Here is an 18,237-nt window from a genome sequence, read left to right as displayed (position 1 = left end):
TATTCTGAGCAAAGCTTAGACCCCGACCTGATGTTATAAGAATGACCTAGGGCAAAGGCCCTGAACTTAGTTTCTAGCCAGTGGCCATAGCTATGACCCCAAGTTCATCCCTACAAGGGAGGTGCGGCAGGTTCTTGTTCTATTTCCTTTCAGGTGCATCTCAGCCAATCCTCGCAACATGTTGATAATTGTGTGGGCCTCCCGGTGCATCATTGGGCGCCCTGACCAGATGGTGGTGGGCACCCTGGTTCCTACTTTACCAACAGCCTGCTTAATACCGAATGCATCATGGCTTCCAGTCACACGGCCCCATGGGTGGATGGCAGTGTCCCTCTGGTCTCCACCTACGTTGACCGAAGATCTCAATGCACACCCTGCAAGCAATGACGAATCTAAAGGGTGGTCCGGTTGGTTCTCGGACCACCCAAATATTTTCTGACCGAAAGGCCTAGGTAGATACATATGGTAAAAAAAGAAGAAAAAAAACTAAAGACTCAAGCTGAAGTGACATTGTTTGCTTCCGCTTCCTCTCCTTATATCCGTGACTCTGCCTTTTGCCCGTCTCATGGGGTCGACTAGCGACTAATCATAGATATATTTTTCACATGCGTAGCACCTATGGTTAGGGCTCCTCTCGCTCATGACTCTTGGTTGGCTCGGCTGCTCCTTCCCTTCCTGAGTTCCGGCGATTGAGTGGTGATGGCAAGTCAGGTAGCAAGGACGGCATACGGGTGTGGCAGCCGTCGACGAGGTGCGGTGATCGGTCGGCACCAGCGTGCGGGCAGCTGGGAAGTTGCAAGAAAGTATGGCAAGGGCATGTGATTATTATTGATTTGCCGATTAGGTCTTCTAGGCTTGATTTCTTCTTTTCAATTTTCAGTTGAGATATAAGATGGGTGATGCCTTTTTTCTTTTACTATTATCTTGTCATATTTATTGAGCTGGATATAATATTTTCTTTAAACTGAATAAAGAAGATATAATGGAAAATTTCATGGCAGTTAGAAAGCTTAGACCTGACGAGAAGTAGTTTAGTAATATTCTTCTAACTTTTGTAGCCATATATACTTCTTTATATATGCCAATATATAAGCTGAAGTGACATATTGGCGTTGTTACATTTACGGTGTTTAAAAATATTATGTACGTAAGTCAGATCACCTATACCAGAAATCCTAGATACGCCACCACTTGGCTAGGATCAGAATTGGTTAGGGTTTTTCGGTAACAAGATGATGGTGAAGTGATTGTCGTCACTTAGTGATACTGATGCTCCCTTTTTTTTAGGGAACCTGATGCTCCCTTTTTATTTAGCACGTACTATGGGTACTACGGGCGATCCACAGGGAATGATTTGGGCACTATCGATCAATATGCGTCGTAAAGGAATCAAACACCGTGTTAAATCAAGGTGATCGCACAGGTAATAGGTGGAAAACACTGTGCATGATTTTCTCCCAATTTCATGTCAAGGGCTAATTTCCCAATATGTGCAAGCTGATATAGTGATATGACAGTCTAAAATATATAAAAAAGATTATGGCATTATTAAATGGCTATATTGAGGAGTGTTACAAACTTTACTTAATCGTATAAATTAATTCTACAAACTATCGCAATTTTACATAACAATAATAATTATTACTTCCTCCGTTTCACAATGTAAGTCATTCTAGCATTTTCCACATTCATATTGATGTTAAAGAATCTAAATATGACTTACTAGCATTTTCCACATTCATATTGATATTATATGTTTAGATTCATTAACATCAATATGAATGTGGATATATGTTTAGATTTATTAACATCAATATGAATATGAAAAAGCTAGAATGTCTTACGTTGTGAAACGGAGAGAGTAACAATAAAACAACAGAGGGGAATTTCTCCCCGGATAGAGGCTCTTATGACCTTTAGGTACTGTAGGGATGTCAAAGACTTTGACGGTCTGACCTGACAGAGTGCCCCTTTCTTTTGTCTTTTGACGGTCACGTGCTGCTCACATGCTTGTCAGTCAACAGTGACGGCGTTGGCATTGACTTCAAGGTCTCCGCGTCGTATGCTAGATTACTCGTATATATAGACAGGATCCCGCACTTATTGAGTACTCCCTCCTTCACACCGTTGACTTTTTTAAACATATTTAACCGTTCATTTTATTCAAAAATTTTTGTGATGTGTAAAACTATATGTATACATAAAAGTATATTTAACAATAAATCAAATGATAGAAAAATAATTAATAATTATTTAAATTTTTTGAATAAGACGAACGATCAAACATTTTTAAAAAAGTCAACGGCGTCAAACATTTTGGGATGGAGGTAGTATAAGATATAATCATCCAGTGGCGTAGCAAATTTTCCAAGCCTAGGCCTCAACTAGTATAATATACATAATTTACCTTTATTTTCCATGTTTTGAGATTTTTAAATGTAAATTTTAATAGATATTTAAGCGTAGGAGTAGGCCGGACAGCAGCCTTAACTGCCATACCCCTGTTTCCACCACTGATCCATTTCATTTAAATATTTAATACAAATATATAAAAGTATAAATCACCTTCTATGTGTCTTGAATAGTAAAATACTAAGTGAACAAAATTAAAAATATATTTAATAGCATTTTATGTTACTTAAAAAATAAATCGTTAAATAACATACGTAAAATTAACCGTGCCATATATTTAAAATAGAGATGATACTTGTAGTATAGCGTGGACATGTGCGTGATCCTGTACGTCACAGCTAGTGACTGCCGTATCGATGACGGTAGTAACGGTAAAACACACGTGAGAAATCACCAGAAGTCGATATCATTTACCGACGGTGTGGTCGTTTTTATAGTGGTGCTAGTGGCTATTATAACTAAATAGCCGGAGAAAACGTGGAATCCAGGTTTTCATGGGAATTGACTGAAAAATACGAAAATAAAGCTTTATTTTTCAGGTTTTCTCCGGCTATTTTTCAGTCGATGACATTATGGCTTTAATCCATTTGGTAAGTATATATGCGGTTCTATGAGCAACGACCGAAATTGTGGCTTTCAAAGGGTGTGAATTTGCTGTGTAAAATTGTGGCATTTGAACTGCATATATGTGTTGTTGGGGATCTGTGATGTTTGAGATAGATCTGTGATGTTATATTGGGGGGGGTGATGTATCTGTGATGGATCTGTGACTGAAATATATCTGTGATGTATCTGTGTTTCAGCGGGCATGGCTAGCAAATCCTGAGGCTAGTCAATATTTAGCATTTATTTTTTTTCTGGAATTAACTCATCAGTGACAGGTCGGAACAAAAATCCGTCAAAGGTAACCTAACATGTGACGGACTAGCAAGTAAGACCCGTCAGAGGTGACCTACCTGTGACAGGCCTTTACTTTTGGGGCCGTCACAGGTAGATCACCTGTGACAGCTTCTAACTATGGAGACCACAACCTCTGACGACCTTTATTTAAAGGACCGTCAGAGATGAGTCACCTGTGACGGGTTCTAACTCGCCCTAAGCTAGCGGAGACCAACACCTCTGACGGCCTTCTAATAACTTGCCCGTCAGAGGTGGGTGTCACCTGTGACGGCCGGCCACCCGTCAAAGGTGACTGGACTCACAAGTGACCACTGATCACTGACCATGCGTGAAGCCGTCAAATATGAGGGTTTGGGTTCGTCACAGGTGACCTTGACCAGTGTAGTGAAGGCTAAACGATGCGTCCATTAATTCATGGTATGATTAATTCCTACAGTCCTAGCCACCTGGAGTCGGGAGTTCAGCCCAAATTTTTGAAATTCCGGTGAATTTTATTTTTAAAAAATATTACTTTCCGTTCTTTTTTTTATAGATGGCTTCTTTTACTTTTGAAACAAATTTTGACCATTCGCATTTTATTCCAAAAATTAGTGTCAATATGTTGACGAAGTATATATAAGTTACTACTTGAAGTTTCTCACTACTAAAAACATTTTTTTACTAACGCAAACTTTTTTGAAGGGCTAAAGGAAAGCTCGTTTGTAAAAAGAATTTAGAAGGTGCCAAAAGACCCAGCCTGTGATAATTTTGGCACCCATGCATATTACTGTTCTTTTCTCTCGTCTATTTAAAAATGCTAAGTCCTCGTTCTAATCCCCTCATTAATTCTCTCCTTATATATCACCTCTCCTCTCCCTCTCTCACCCCCTCTTCACCTCTCGACCAGCGGGCAACATCAAGGGCAACAGCCACGGTGACGATCGGCGGCGGGAGTGGTGTCGATAGTGGGAGAGGACACGATGGAGGGAGAGGCCAGCGGTGATGGAGGGAAAGGCCAGCCACGACGACGGAACGACCGACGTGTGTGGATCCATCACTGGCAGCTCCTTCATGGGTGGATCTGTCGTCGGCAGCCCCGTGACCACGATGTCCCCGCTTCATGCACTGACGCTTCGAGGGGTGGAGGTGGTGGGCTTCGGGTGACTTGCGTCGGCGCTTCGAGGGGGTGAAGGGGGTGGGCTTCGGGCAATGGCATCGATCTCGTTGGCGACGGGCTTTGTGCGGCAGTGGGGGCCACGAGACGGGTAGATCGGCCGCCGTTGGCCTTAGGAGGGGTGGATTCTCCTGTGCCTACCTCAAGAGTTTAAAGGACGACGGTGGCGGCCTCAGCAGAGGTGGATCCGCCATGCTGGTCTGGGTGCGGTGTGATGGATCAACCACTGGAGCTACGGTTTCACATGTTTGGAATTTTTTTTTCAGATGGACGGCATAACTTACCATGTGGGAAAATCACTTTTCGTATGTGGTTGTGCCACTCGTTTGGGAAAATATTGATTTCTGCAGTCACCTGTTTGCGCATGTTGTACGTCCTGCTTGTTTGCCGAACATACTATTTGACCGCTCGTAAAAATCCTTTCCGGATTAGTGTATTTAGTGATAAAAATATGTCACAATAGAATAGATAGTATTTGTATTTTTTTTAAAATTAGACGAATGATCAAATATGTTAGGAGTTCTCACTGCGTCATAATTTAAAAATCAAATGGAATACTATAAAATGCTTTGTAGTGAACCTAGAAAGGCATAGCCTCGCCTGCCAACAAGGCAACAAGTGGGAAAGAGAGATCATGGTGAACAATTTGCACGAGATCATATGCAGTATAATGCCACCGAGCGCTCGTTAGTAGTGTGATATTACAGACGAAGATGCACGCAACAACGCCGTTGTTTCAACGGCTACCAGAATTAGCTCGATCGGTTTGGAAGCTTTCGTCATAATAATCCCATAAGAATACTGAATACCTTGCTTTGGCGTCAAGTGAGGAATTAATACTGTGACCACAAGCCATGCATACTAGCTTTTGTCCATCTGCACGCATGCATGTGGTAGCAACGGGGTCATTCACTTTCATGGTGTGGGGTTATATAACTATTTGGAACACAAGAATATTTTTCTTTTAGGAAGACGATGGCAGGAGCTCTGCCAGAATTTAAAGAAGGCCTAAAAGCTGATCTACGATGGTCTATGTCCTGTTTAACTAAATAGGCTACCTCCCTCTCCGAGATGATGTTATGGTTAAAAATTCTTCAATTTCTCAATAACCATACATTCCACCACGTAGTAAGCAAGGCTCCTCTAACTATAAGCTTTTGATCACAAGAATAATAATATTGCTAGAATCGAAGCTAGTATTACTGTAAAGGAAAATTTTGCTATAAGATACCCAAAGTTTACGTTCTTTGCTGGATCCCACTGTAAGAACGTGTTTCTGCTAGAGGACACGATAAAAATGTGATAATCAGTTACTGGATATCCGTGACATTATTTTATTATATCAAAAGGAAATGGAGATAGAAATATACAATTAAGACAAGTTTTCCCATGGGAAAACTGCTTTCATTATCGGGGTTATTCAATCACGGATGAATTACCCAAGGCACCGCCGCCGGATTTGGAGAGCACCCATTGCCTGTCCTGTCCTCCTTGTTGTCGAGCAAGCCCAGGGCTGGCCATTCCTCTCCGCTTTCCCGTCGTCCTTGTCACTGTCGAAAGCCGCTCCCATTATTCCTCTATGGCGCGCTAGATCTTGTGACCTTCATGGCGTGCAAAGAGAAGCTAGGAGCAAGTGATGGTGGAGAGGAGGGGAAGGGGGTGACAGAGAAGAGGAAGAGGAGGCGATGAAGGGCTTCGAAGGCTTACTCATAGTGGACGTGAGAGATGGCGAGCTCGTCGTGGAGGTGGCCCGGGTGGCTTCAACCTCGCAGTGGAGGTAGAACGACTGATGATGAACTCCACGACGTCAGCATGGCTCGCCTCCACTAGCTCCACTGCCGCACATCCCTCCCCCTTGCCTATCGCAAAGCGTCGCTTGCCTCGGGGCACACTGGCAATCTCGGCGGAGAACAAGAAAGCGAGAGAGGGTAGGGAATGGGGAGATGGATTTGGCTGGGGTAGCACGGCGTGCCCCATGGCTCATCGCTGCCACAGCCTCGACTCCCACGGCTCTGCTTCCTCCCACGCCAGCATTGGCTCCATCACCCTCACCTTGGGCTTGTCCAGTCCACCGCTCTTCGCCAACGTCACTCGAGCTCTGCCGCCATGCCCCATCCCTATTGATCACTCTTTCTTCCCCATATAATTCAAGGCACAAGGGCCTGACAGGCGGCTGCAGCACCCACCTGATTCCTCCCCTCCACTCTTCAATAGGGGCAGTTGCATACTTCCATCACCGTTTTTCTCTCTATTTTCTTCTGGTATAATAAAATAATATCATCAGCCACTACTGGAGAAATCATCTTTGGTCGGTCGACCCAAATCCACAATAGTCCTGGTTCCATTAAAAACCGGGACTAAAAATGATTTTTAGTCCCGGTTTATAAGAGGAATAGGACTAGTTGATCTTTAGTCCCGGTTGTTGTTACCAACCGGGACTAAAAATCATCTTTAGTCCCGGTTGGTAGTCCCGGTTGATTCCATGTCAGGCCCTAGTATCGTTAGTCCCGGTTAGTAATACCAACCATGACTAAAAACCTAAATTTAGTCCCGGTTGATGTTACTAACCGGGAATAAAAATCAAAACGCACTATATAATCCCTAGTACTTATCCTCTTTTCCCGTCCACACAGTAAACTCCTCCATCTATCTCATTTTTCCTCTCTTTCCTTATCTCTAACTCCAAGCCTTCTCTTTCCTTTTTCCTTCACATCGAAGAAGAAGGCGGAGCAGCACGAGGAGGAGGGTGGGCCGGCCAGGCGGCGTGGTGGCGGCAGGAGGCGGCGCGGAGGGCCACGCGGCGGCGGCCGGCCGACGCGGAGGGGAAGAGGGGAGGTGGCAATGGCCAGCCGGCTTTTTTTTTACAATTTATGATTTATTGTATGATCCTGTGATGTATTTGATTTGTGTGTGATGTGAATCTGTGATGTATTTGTGATGAATTTTTTAGAAGTTGTGATGTAATTTTTTCAAGAGTTTGTGATGTATTTGGAGATGATCTATTTGAGAATTTGGTGATGTTCTGTGATCTGTGATGATTTGGATTTGGGATTTCTTGGTATGATTTCGGGATGGGGTGAAATCAATATTCAATGTTAAAAACAACGAAAAAGGAAAAAAATGAAAAAAGATCTTTACCAACCGGGACTAAAGATGGCTCCATCTTTAATCCCGGTTGGTGTTACCAACTGGGACAAAAGATCGATTTTTAGTCCCGGTTATTTGAACTGGGACTATCTTTAGTCCTAGATTCATAGTCCTGGTTGAAAAACCGGGACTACAAAAGGTTACCAACCGGGACTACAAAGTATCTCTCCACCAGTTAGCGTCGAGTAACTAATTATAACTTTTTTGCGGTGTCCTCCAGCAGAAACGTATTCTTCCTGTGTCTTTGAGCAAAAGCGTAAATTTTGCCTTAATTTTACATGGACAAGAAAATCACTTTCAGGAGAAGTCTACATCATCGCAAAATCGAACTGGTATGAAAAAAAAAAAAAAGAGTCCGGTACGGTGAGAACAACACAGCACTTCCATTTCTTTTAATTTGGACGTAACTACGTACGTGTTACTACCCTAATCATCACTCAAAACACTATATATATAGCCAAGGAACGCAATTGAAATAGTAAATGCATAGAACGCAATTGAAACAGTGAAGGGGCTATTTGGTTTGTTAGATGACTCAATTTACCTAGCCAAATCTTTGGCATGTCAATTTTTTTCGCGAACGCGCAAAAGGATTGTATGCACGCCAATATATTAGAAGAAAAGAGTTATAGTTACACAACATACTCAGCCAGACCAGCTTATGTTAGGGGAAGTAAGAAAAAGCAAAATAAAAAGCTGAAGCTTAGAAAACTACGGAGGCTAAACTTGGCATGCCAATTTCTTAAGGAAATTTCTGAATCATGCAAAATAGATGTAGCTTAGTTATAGTTTTGAACCATTTGACCCTACATGTCAGAGACGAAGTTTGTCTAAGGTATATTGTGGCACTTCACACCTTGGCTATAGTGAGGTTTTACTTTAACCATCAATCAAACATCAAACATCATGAGATACAGTTGATAGGTAGATAATAGCATATATGCACCAAACTAGATAGGTCATAGAATTAGTCTCATGAGGTGACACAACGACTGATATCTGATACTACGCATGTCATGGACTCATGATCAGGGTCAGTACGTATGGATGACTCATTCAAGCATATATATGGTAGGGTAGGCAGGATCCACGTTGAGAGATAGTGCCGATATACTTGCCCATGATCGTGCTTAGTTCGTGTAGATTTTGAACGGTTCGATAATGGAATAGAACATCACAGCCTTTACTCAAAAGAGCTACATTTAATTATTACAAAGTAACACACTCTAAAACGAGTGAAGTTAAACAAAAAAAATGAGGACACCAATTTAAGAAGAAAAATAATCCATATAGGATAAGGAGTACATATTTATTGAAGTTTATTTGTGAATCTCCATCCATAATTGGTAAAAAGTTGCATAACCGTCGTCTCAAGTTTACGACATGCAACTTTTAGAAGCTCTCAGTCTTCATAACACATTTGTAATTGTGTCTAAAATCGGAGCTAATATATTGCCCTTGAAAATTGCATGAAGTGTTTCCGAACCAAGTTAATTAATTACGGTTCTTAATTAGAGGCCGTACCAAGTTAATTACCCATCACCACCTAGCTAGATAGTTGCAGCTTTGGAGAGAAGAGAACTAGACATGATGCTCGGTGGAAGACTGAGGGGCTATTTAGTTGCCAGCCGAAGTTTGTCGTTAAATTTTAGGCAGCGTATCAATCTTTTAGGGGGCTAGCTAGGTTTTTTTTTTTCTTTTGTCACGGTTGAGTTAAACCACAATTTATTACAATATATTGACTTAGGTTATACTCTAATTTTTTAATTTAAAGTTTGCCATACTTATTGACCAAATTTTCTGTGGCTTACTACACTAATGATAAATTGAGTTGTGGCAAAGATTAGTCTCTAACCGAACAGCATCTAAAGCCCAATAGTTAGTACTTGGGCGACCAACTTACGTACCTGAATTGACCGCGGTCAAAGTAAACAATCAGCATTTGCATATATAGTTGCATAGTGCCGGTAGGTAATGATATGATGGTTGAATAGTTAATTTTAAATCAAAAGAACGCAGTGGATTAGACTCCTGAGTCAAAAACAGGTTGTTCGGCGGATTGACCTCCCTCAACCTCACGCGGGTGGCTCTCGAGTGAAACCCTAGCTGCCCACGCCGCCACCTCCATCCTCCTCTAACTGCCTCGCCGCCGTCGGAGTCCGCCGCCGGAAACCGCGCGGCCGGCCGGAAAGGTGGCGGCAGGGAGAACATCTCGGCGGCGGAGCTCTCCCTCGGTGTGGGAGGCGGAGTGGCGCGCGCCGGTCGTAAGGCCGTGCCACGGCGGGCGTCGGGGCGATGGGGCAACGGATTTGGACGCACTGGTGGTGAATCTTGCCCACCCAGGCGCGGATCAGGCCAGCAATGGTCCACTGCGACGACGGACGGTTGAGGCGAGGGGCGCAACAGCTGTGGCCGGCGGGCGGAGGTGGCCGATGCCGGAGGAGCGCGGCGGAAACCTGCGGCATCGGCGGACAACGGAGGCGCATGCAGAGTTTGTGTGGTGGCGGCGGCACTGGCGCGGCTGCGGCTGGGCAGCATAGGCAGCGACGACAGAGCACGGCGCGGTGCGAGCGAGGAGGTGAGGCTGGCAGTGGTGGAGGTTGCCACGGTGGCAGCGTTGCGCTGCTATGCACGAGGAAGAAGGAGACATCGGTGACGCAAAGGAGGCGTCGGCGGTGCGAGGATGGAGGTCGCCGTGGCCTTGGCGCCGGCAGGGGCGCGGCACGACTGGCGGTAGCTAGCCGGCACGCCCTCCCCTCCACCAGAATCTGGTGGGAGGGTTGTCAACGGGAGGGGCGGTGGCGGCGGCGCCAGCGCCCTCCCCTCCACAGATCTGGTGGGATGGGACGCGGTGGCGGCGGCACCTTCCCGCCGTCTATCTGGCGGGAAGGGAGGCAGTGGGAGGGAGTCACGCGCTCCCCCCCCCCCCCCTCTCCATTGGGCAATAGCGGCTTCCCGTGGCAGCGGTGGCGGTGGCATCCTCCTCTCCATCCGACGACGGCGATGGTGGAGAATGATGTTCTTGAATGGTGTACGTGTTCTTTATGTATTCTTGAATGATGCTCTTGATGTTCTTGATGTGCTCAAAGCCGACTGGATTCGAGCTGAGCTGGTATTTTTTTTTGGCTCGTTCATCCTTATACGTGTCGGCTTTTGACTAAAACCGGTATATATAAATTATGATAGGTTTTGGTTCTACAACAGCACTGATGAAGAAGTGCTGCGTGCTAGGTGCCAGTTAGAAAATCTGGCATCTTTGACCGGTTCACAACCAGGATCTTTTCTGTCGTTTTACTGGCAAACTACTGTTCTGCTCCGGCGTTTTAGTCAGCCCATGCGAAGCCCACATGCATGCGGTCTCCTCCGAGCTTCATCTTGATTTAGCCCATGTAAACCACTCTTCGTCTTCTTCCACCTGCAGCACAGCGCCCCCGATTCGAGAAGGCTAGTTGGCGATCAGTCGCGCGGGGAGGCGCGTGACTGGACACGTGTCGCGCGCAGAGAGGGGGCGGCGGACGCGCCGCGCGGGTGAGGAGGGAGAGCGAGTTTCGAATATGTATGTATATAAAGTTTGTATTTATCGTATACAAAGTTTTATATGTCCTATATAAATCGTATATAAACTTTGTATATAGGTATATATTTTTTATACATTAAAAATATATTTATATGTATATATACGTATGTATATACCTATATAACACATACGTGTGTATATATAGTATATACATACGTATAGAAGTAGTAGATTAGATACAGAGAGACTAGAGGAGGGGGCAACTGACCCCCCCCCCCCCCCCCCCCCCCGCCCGCGGCTAATCGCGTATCAGCCGTCCCCCCCCCTCCCCCGCGATTTGCTCAGATGTTGAATGCACGTATTCATCTCGCGCTACCTCGGCTATAGATGGCCAAACGGGCAGCATGGCCCGGCACAGCCCAAACTCAGCCGTGTCTGGGCCGAGGGTATCGGGCTGGCACAGCCCGACCAACACACCAGGCCATGCCGTGCCAGCCCACGGGCCGCACACATGCCCCGGGCGCGACCCAACACGACTCGGGCCGTGCCGGGCCGGCCCAAATGCACGATGGCTCATCGTGCCTGTCCATATAATAAGTCTAATTTTCCTCCCTCCTCTTGGGCTGTGAGATATGCTTAGCTAAAAAAGTCTATTTTCCTTCCTCTTCTTTGGGTTGTGAATATAAATAGATAAAATAAGTCTATTTTAGGTCTCTATTCTTTGGACTATGATATTAAGATGTCTATTTTTAGTCCCTATACTTTGTGTGCCGGGCCTAGCCTGCTAGGCCAACGTGCTGGTCGCGGGAGGCCCAGGCACAGCCCGGCGGTCGGGCCGGGCCGGCACGGGTCCGACCCAAGTCAAGGCGTGCCGTGCTTGGGTCGGCCCAAAATGTCATGCCGTGGGCCGGGCCTTTGGGCCTTGGGCCTTATGGCCATCTATAACCCCGGCCCCCAGCTGCCCCTGCGGCACACGGATGACGGTGAGGACCGCATCAGCGCCCTCCCGCGCGCTCCCGGACGCGTGCACCTCCACCACCTGAATTCGTCGACAAATTTCTGCATGCTCCACCGCAGCCGGCCCGTTACCCCTGGACGAATGCGAGATCGAATGCGATGACGATGAGGAGTTGCAGGACAGCAGCTAGCTTGAGGCGTTCCGGATCGAACCTCTGTCGGTGTATATCCAGTACGCTGTATCGTCCCTAGTCGGATGCTTGCATGCTGATACCTGTGGTAAAAGACGACTTCTCATGTCGAGTTAGGGGACTCCAATCCTCCCTTGATTTCTCTTCTATAAATTTGATAAAACAAAAATCCGTGTTTGAGATGCAACTTGAACTTGCACGATCAAGTTCTCGGATATGCATGTTTTGGTGATGGCATTGTCGTCTTTGGCTCCTCACATCCATTCCCATATCAATCTTACATTCTTACTCAAATCGAAATTGGTAATGCCTCCGTTTTTCTTTTGATCTAGCATAGAAAAAAATTATCACCATCTACAACACCAAATTAGTTTAATTAAAAGCAAAATTGTTTTTTTGAATGTTACTATATTTCAGCGAACTTAGTGACTTAAAAAAAAAACAAAACGACTTAGGCCCTGTTTGATTCAGCTTAGGATTATTATAATCTAGCTTATTAGGAGTAAGCTGAAACAAACAAGTAGATTATTATACTAGATTATTATAATCTATAAGTCAGATTATTATAATCTGATAAGTTGCTCTAGAGGAGCTTTTTTCAGATTATTGAGTGGCTAAAGACCCACTACCCCTACATACTTGAGAAAAATTATCCACCTATGCCATCAACCGAACAGATAGCTGAGGGCATTATAGACTTTAGCCATTCAAACCCAATAATCCATGCCTTCAATAATCCAGACAAACAAACAACTCACATCTTATTCTATGCCAGCTTATTATAATCCAGCTTATAGTAATATGGCTTAATAATCTAAATTATAATAATCATAAGTTGAAACAAACAGGGCCTTATAGTATGAAATGGATGGAGTAATTAATGTGTGTCACACAGTTACAGCAATGTATATAGGCGCCCCCCGCAGATCGACAAGTACTTAGTAATAGTGGAGTAGGTAATTACAGAGCATCAAGAGGAGGAGGATACAATCACACACAAAGACTCTTGATGAATGAACAAAGAATCACATCAGCGTCTCCAAATTACTTAGGTACGTACAAAACAGATCGATCGGCAATGTAAACTCCGTTATTGCATGCTGCAATCGTAGATTAATTTACTTCTACACGGGCGGCGGCGGCTCCATCTTGAGCTTCGGAGAGGCTCAAATTTGAAGGAACGTTTGATGCACTGCTAAGGAGAAACATATATATGATGATGATCATGGGGTCTCGGGGGCGTCCTGGAGGTCGTACTTCTGGAGGATGGAGCCGCAGTCGGCGAGGGGCTCCTTGCGGAAGAAGGCGATGGGGTTGGCGTAGCGGATGCCGTTCTGCTTGAGGCCGTTGTTGCTGGTGAGCGGGACGCGGGACCGGTCGCGGGTCTTCTCCGTCTCGGAGCACGCCGGGTCGCTGCTCTTGTCCAGCACCACCTCGCAGATCTCCTCCTGGTGGTCCTGGTCGATCTCCACCTTGTACCACCCCTTCTCGTCCGTCGTCGCCTCCGCCTTCAGGCTCTCCCTCCCCGCCCCGTAGTGCCTGCACTCCACCGACACCGTCGCCCCTACGCACGCACGCACTCATTTCCTCAGTCACCTCGCCTGCACCTGCCTTCTTATTGCTTCTTCGATTCGATTCGATCTCTACGCACCTGGGATGCTTTTGGAGACGTTGGTCTCGAAGCCGGCGCGGCAGGGGTCGCAGTAGACGCGCCCGGTGACGACGAAGCCGCCGGGGTCCTTGCCGGCGGGAGCGGTGGCGACGGCGACGGACGCCACGGCGGCGAGGACGGCGAGCGCCAACAATGGCGCCGTGGTGGCGAAGCGAGGACGCGCCATGGTCGTCTCGTACCGTACGTCGATCGGTGCGATCTCTCTCTCTCGATCGGTGTCGGGGATGGGGATGGCGTGGAGGGGGAGGAGGTGAGGGTCCATGGCAGCGGTGCGATTTTATGGGCGCGCGAGCGGCGGGCCTCGTTTCTTGGCGCCATGGGCGGGGGCGCGCGCGACGACCCCTTCGTCCACTCGCCACAAAGCGCGCGAACATTGCATGTTTTGAATGGTTTGAGACTATATATAGCGTGTTAGGCTTAAGAATTTTATATGGGGGATTTATATATAGTATAATATATACTAGTAATATACTACTTCCTTCGTCTTTAGAGTTTAGTTAGATACTTATAAACGGATACGGCTCATCTTCAAAATTTGACAACTTATTTTTTTAATAAAGTGCATGATAAAAATATTTACGAGTATGATTAACGTATCATACTCATAAGTATCTAACGTGTTTCGGAATATAAATCGATAAATCCATGTTAGCCTTCTCGCGACGTGACAGCGTTATTTCGTCATGTCACCAACCGACACTGGCTTTTGCAATGTTAGCAAGGTCAGCATAGCAAAACATTAACAATGTTGGCTCGTGTCCACTATGGATAGCATGCAACGTTGTTTTGTCACTAGTTTTGAAAATAACTTTTAGAGAAGAGTCTACTTTTAAAATTAAAAGTTAAAAATGTTAAATGAAATTAAATTCAGTTCAGACACAGTGGTTCTTGTCGAACCATGTTAAGCCTACATACTTCTTGTCTAAAACAAACCCTTTGAACTCTATAACACACCCTTAAACTTTTAATCCCATTTACTTTACCCCTTAGCGTTTTTTCAGCATGTGTTTTGTCTACGTAGTGTTGATGTGGCTATCAAATAAGTCAATAAATCAAATAAAATTACAGCATGACATGTCGGTGTTGCTCCCTCTTCCCTCACTCTCTTCCTCCTATCTCAATCTCACTCCTTAACGACTAGAGATGGTAATGGTCCCGTGACCTAAGTCCCTATGGGTTTTACTCCATTATAAGCTACAAATGGGCATAAACCTCACCAATGAGTCTACTAATGGGCATAAACATCATCCATCAAGCGGGTCGTGTTTAAAACGTTCACTATCCAAAAACGTGGGTCAAAAATACATGTAGGCCTAGCACATATGTGTAGTAGTGGCCCAATGCCATACAACCAATAAACCCTAAGTATAGAATCTCCCCACCCCTTCCCAGTCCCTACCTCTTCCCACCCTCGCCCGCTCCATCGCATGCATGGGCGTATCTAATGGCAGCAGCTAGGGACGTGCTCTTCCCACCCATCTCATCATCCCTTCACTAGACCTTCATGGACCAAGACCGCTGCACGCACGGGCGTATCTCACGAAGGCAGCTAGGGAGTGTGCTACCCTCTAATGTCGCGCACCAAGATCACGTTACGCCAAGGAGTTGGTTAGGATCCACCCGTCCGGGGTGTTGAGCAGGACACAAGCATGCAAGCTGACACCAAACGCCGAGCACACATAACTTGCGTTTTCAGCTCGAGGCTCAAAATCCTATCCTTTCCCTGCTCTCAATCTATAATCTCATGTTCCCATCCCCAATGTTGTGTTTGCGCCCCTCTCAATCCTATCCTCTCCCTGTTCCTCTCCAGTGTTACAGTATGGGTACCCATTACCCACACGAGTGCAGGTACGGAGAAATCCTGCACCCGGCCGATAGTGGTTGTGGTTGTTGAAATGGGCATATTTAGTTTACACTGGGTGCAACTATGGGCTGAATGAACCTGATGGGTACACACCCCATTACCATCTCTACCAACAACAAACTTGTCGGGGACCTCACTGCACGCGCTGGGCTCGAACAAGAGAGTGGCAACGGTAACCTCCTCAAGCTTGGCTTGAAGTTGACCTCTCTGAGCTCGATAAGGAGAGCGGTAGCGGTGGAGCATGGAATTCTCGCCACCCCAATCATGTCGAGCTTGCCACTAACCCCATCTTTCCCGAGCTTGGCAAAGGGGGCGGGCTCCATGTCCTCATCAGTGGAGGGAGGAAGGAGGAGAGGGGTAGCACAATGTCATGGTGGACGGTGGGCGGCACAACGAGTTTTGTGGCTAGCCGCCACTCAGAGAAGGGGCTGCTCGGTGAAGAGAGCAGCTCAAGGAGGAGGAGCAAGGCGGATGGTGGTGGTGTCACCATTAAAATCCGCGTCCTTCAGCATCTCCTAGTTTCTTCACTCCTGAGCCTTGATCAGCTTGGGCAGTAGTGAAGGCGCTCTAGCGAGCTCCATCTCTCTAGCTAGGTAGTCGACAATGAGCTCCTCGCCCCTTCACTACTTCTAGCTGTTGTGCCAAAGAGGACTAGCACCAGATCTGTGCCACCACGACATCGTCACCAACCTTTCCATTCTATTCTCCAGCATTATTGGACCTTCTCTCTGTCGTGGCTACAGGACCCTCTCCACGACTGTGCGTCACCGCCTTTACCTCATCCACTGACCGCCGCATATCTTCACCCACCATTGCCATATGCCGTGGAGCAATGCCAATCTACGGCCCGAAAGCAGAGGGAGAAAGCTCATAGGGGGCGGAGAGAGTGAGAGCTATGGAGGCCGGGATGGAGAGAGCTTGCCAGTACCTTCAACTACTCCGCCGAGCTTATTAGAGATGAAGGAAAGAGAGAGAGAGAGAGAGACAGAGGGGGGAGAAGAAGAAAGGGTAAGGCTGATAGGTGGGACCCTCCTCCTCCTCTCTGTGCTAACATGCATGGTTTATTTGTAGAGATGGCATCTAGCTTTGGGTAAAGTGTCCAGTTTTAGTAGTTCGGGATTGTTAAATACCCAGTTTTCATGTTTAAAGATGAATTTTAGATCAAGCGAAGAGTTGAAGTGCGTAAAATGGAGTTTTTCCAAGGTAAAAATGGCTTGTAAGAGTGGGAAATAGTTAATTATTCTGTAAAGGAATAAGTTCACTGGAGGTCCCTCAACTTAACAGCAAGATTTTTTTGACGTCCCTTAACCACAAAACCAGAAATCTCCACCCCTAATCTATACAAAACCGTTCACTCAAGGTCCCTAGGCAGTATATATGCGTGGTTATCGCTGACGTGGCATCCTAGTCAGCAAAAATAAATAAAATTAATATGTGGGGCCCACATGTAAGTGAGACAATGGTGTAGGTCCCACATTTCTCCTTTTTCTTTATTTTTCTCTTCTCCTCTCCGGGTTCTCTCGAGTAGGCGCGGCGACAAAGGGTGAGAGAGGTGGCCGGCGGCGGAGCGTGGACGGTTGCGGCAAGAGAGGGAGAGAGAGGTAGTCGGCGCGACGGCGGCGGCGGGAAAGGAGGAGATGTGGTGGCCGGCACGATGGCGAGCTCGGGCGCGGAGATGTTCGAACGCGCCAGGTGCTCGACCTCAGGCCCTGCCGCCGGCGAGCGGCGCGCTTTCCCCGTCGACCCTTTCTCCCTCCCTCGCCTTCTCGTCCTACACCGCCATCCTCTTCGCACATTCCCGCCACGGCCGCCACCGGGAGGCCCTCTCCCTCTTCTCCACCTCCGCGGTCGTCTGCCCCAACATCGCCTCTTTTCTCTCCTCTCTTCTCTTCTTGTTCAATGAGGGAGGCCGACGGCCAGCGGGTGGAGCCGCGACGGGCCTGCGGTGGGCGAGCGCGCTAGGGCGGCGAGGAGCAACGGAAAAGGCAAGTGAGGTGGGCGGCGACCTTGCTCCTGTTCACGTGCGGCATCGGCGTCGTCTCCGTCCTTTGCAGCGATTTCCCTGACGAATGCAGGCGGCAGATGCGGGCATGGTGGCGCGTGGGGAAGAAGCGGGAGAGGGGGCCGGTGCGGCGGTGGGCGGTATGGAGATGGGGAGAGGAGGCGGGCGCGGTGGTGGGCGGCGCGGAGAGGGGGAGAGAGGCGGCCGGGACGGCAAGAGTGGCAGACGGGGCGGAGGGCGGCGCGGAGAGGGGGAAAGGAGGTGAGCGCGGCGGCAGGCAGCGCACGGATTAGGGGAGAGAGGCGGCCAGGACGGTGGGACCAACGAGCGGGGCAGAGGGCGGTGCCTCTCCGCCCGCCGCCGCCCATCGCCGCTCTGCCCGCATCCTGCGCTGCTCTGCCCACCGCGCTCGCTCGTCATCG

The 18,237-nt window shown here is 47.3% G+C and overlaps 1 protein-coding gene across 1 annotated transcript; it reads right to left on the bottom strand.

Moving 5' to 3' along the window:
* Positions 1-13,129: 13,129 nt before the first annotated feature.
* On the bottom strand, positions 13,130-14,226 carry LOC127776122 (pollen allergen Phl p 11-like). The gene is made up of 2 exons (XM_052302463.1): positions 13,929-14,226; positions 13,130-13,841 (listed from the first exon to the last, which is right to left on the bottom strand). Exons 1-2 carry the CDS (start codon positions 14,209-14,211, stop codon positions 13,501-13,503), a joined length of 624 nt encoding a protein of 207 aa, XP_052158423.1. The 5' UTR covers positions 14,212-14,226; the 3' UTR covers positions 13,130-13,500.
* Positions 14,227-18,237: the final 4,011 nt, after the last annotated feature.

Source organism: Oryza glaberrima, chromosome 6 (genome assembly GCF_000147395.1).
Source record: "Oryza glaberrima chromosome 6, OglaRS2, whole genome shotgun sequence".
In the NCBI taxonomy this organism is placed as follows: Eukaryota; Viridiplantae; Streptophyta; class Magnoliopsida; order Poales; family Poaceae; genus Oryza; species Oryza glaberrima.
Note: the sequence above shows the minus strand (reverse complement) of the source record. Positions and strands in the feature narration are given on the sequence as shown.

Excerpts from the sequence above, each read along its gene's own strand:
- LOC127776122 (XM_052302463.1), bottom strand. The coding sequence starts at position 14,211 with ATGGACCCTCACCTCCTCCCCCTCCACGCCATCCCCATCCCCGACACC. Across the intron at positions 13,842-13,928 it reads CGTCTCCAAAAGCATCCCAG|GGGCGACGGTGTCGGTGGAG; the intron begins GTGCGTAGAGAT and ends GTGCGTGCGTAG.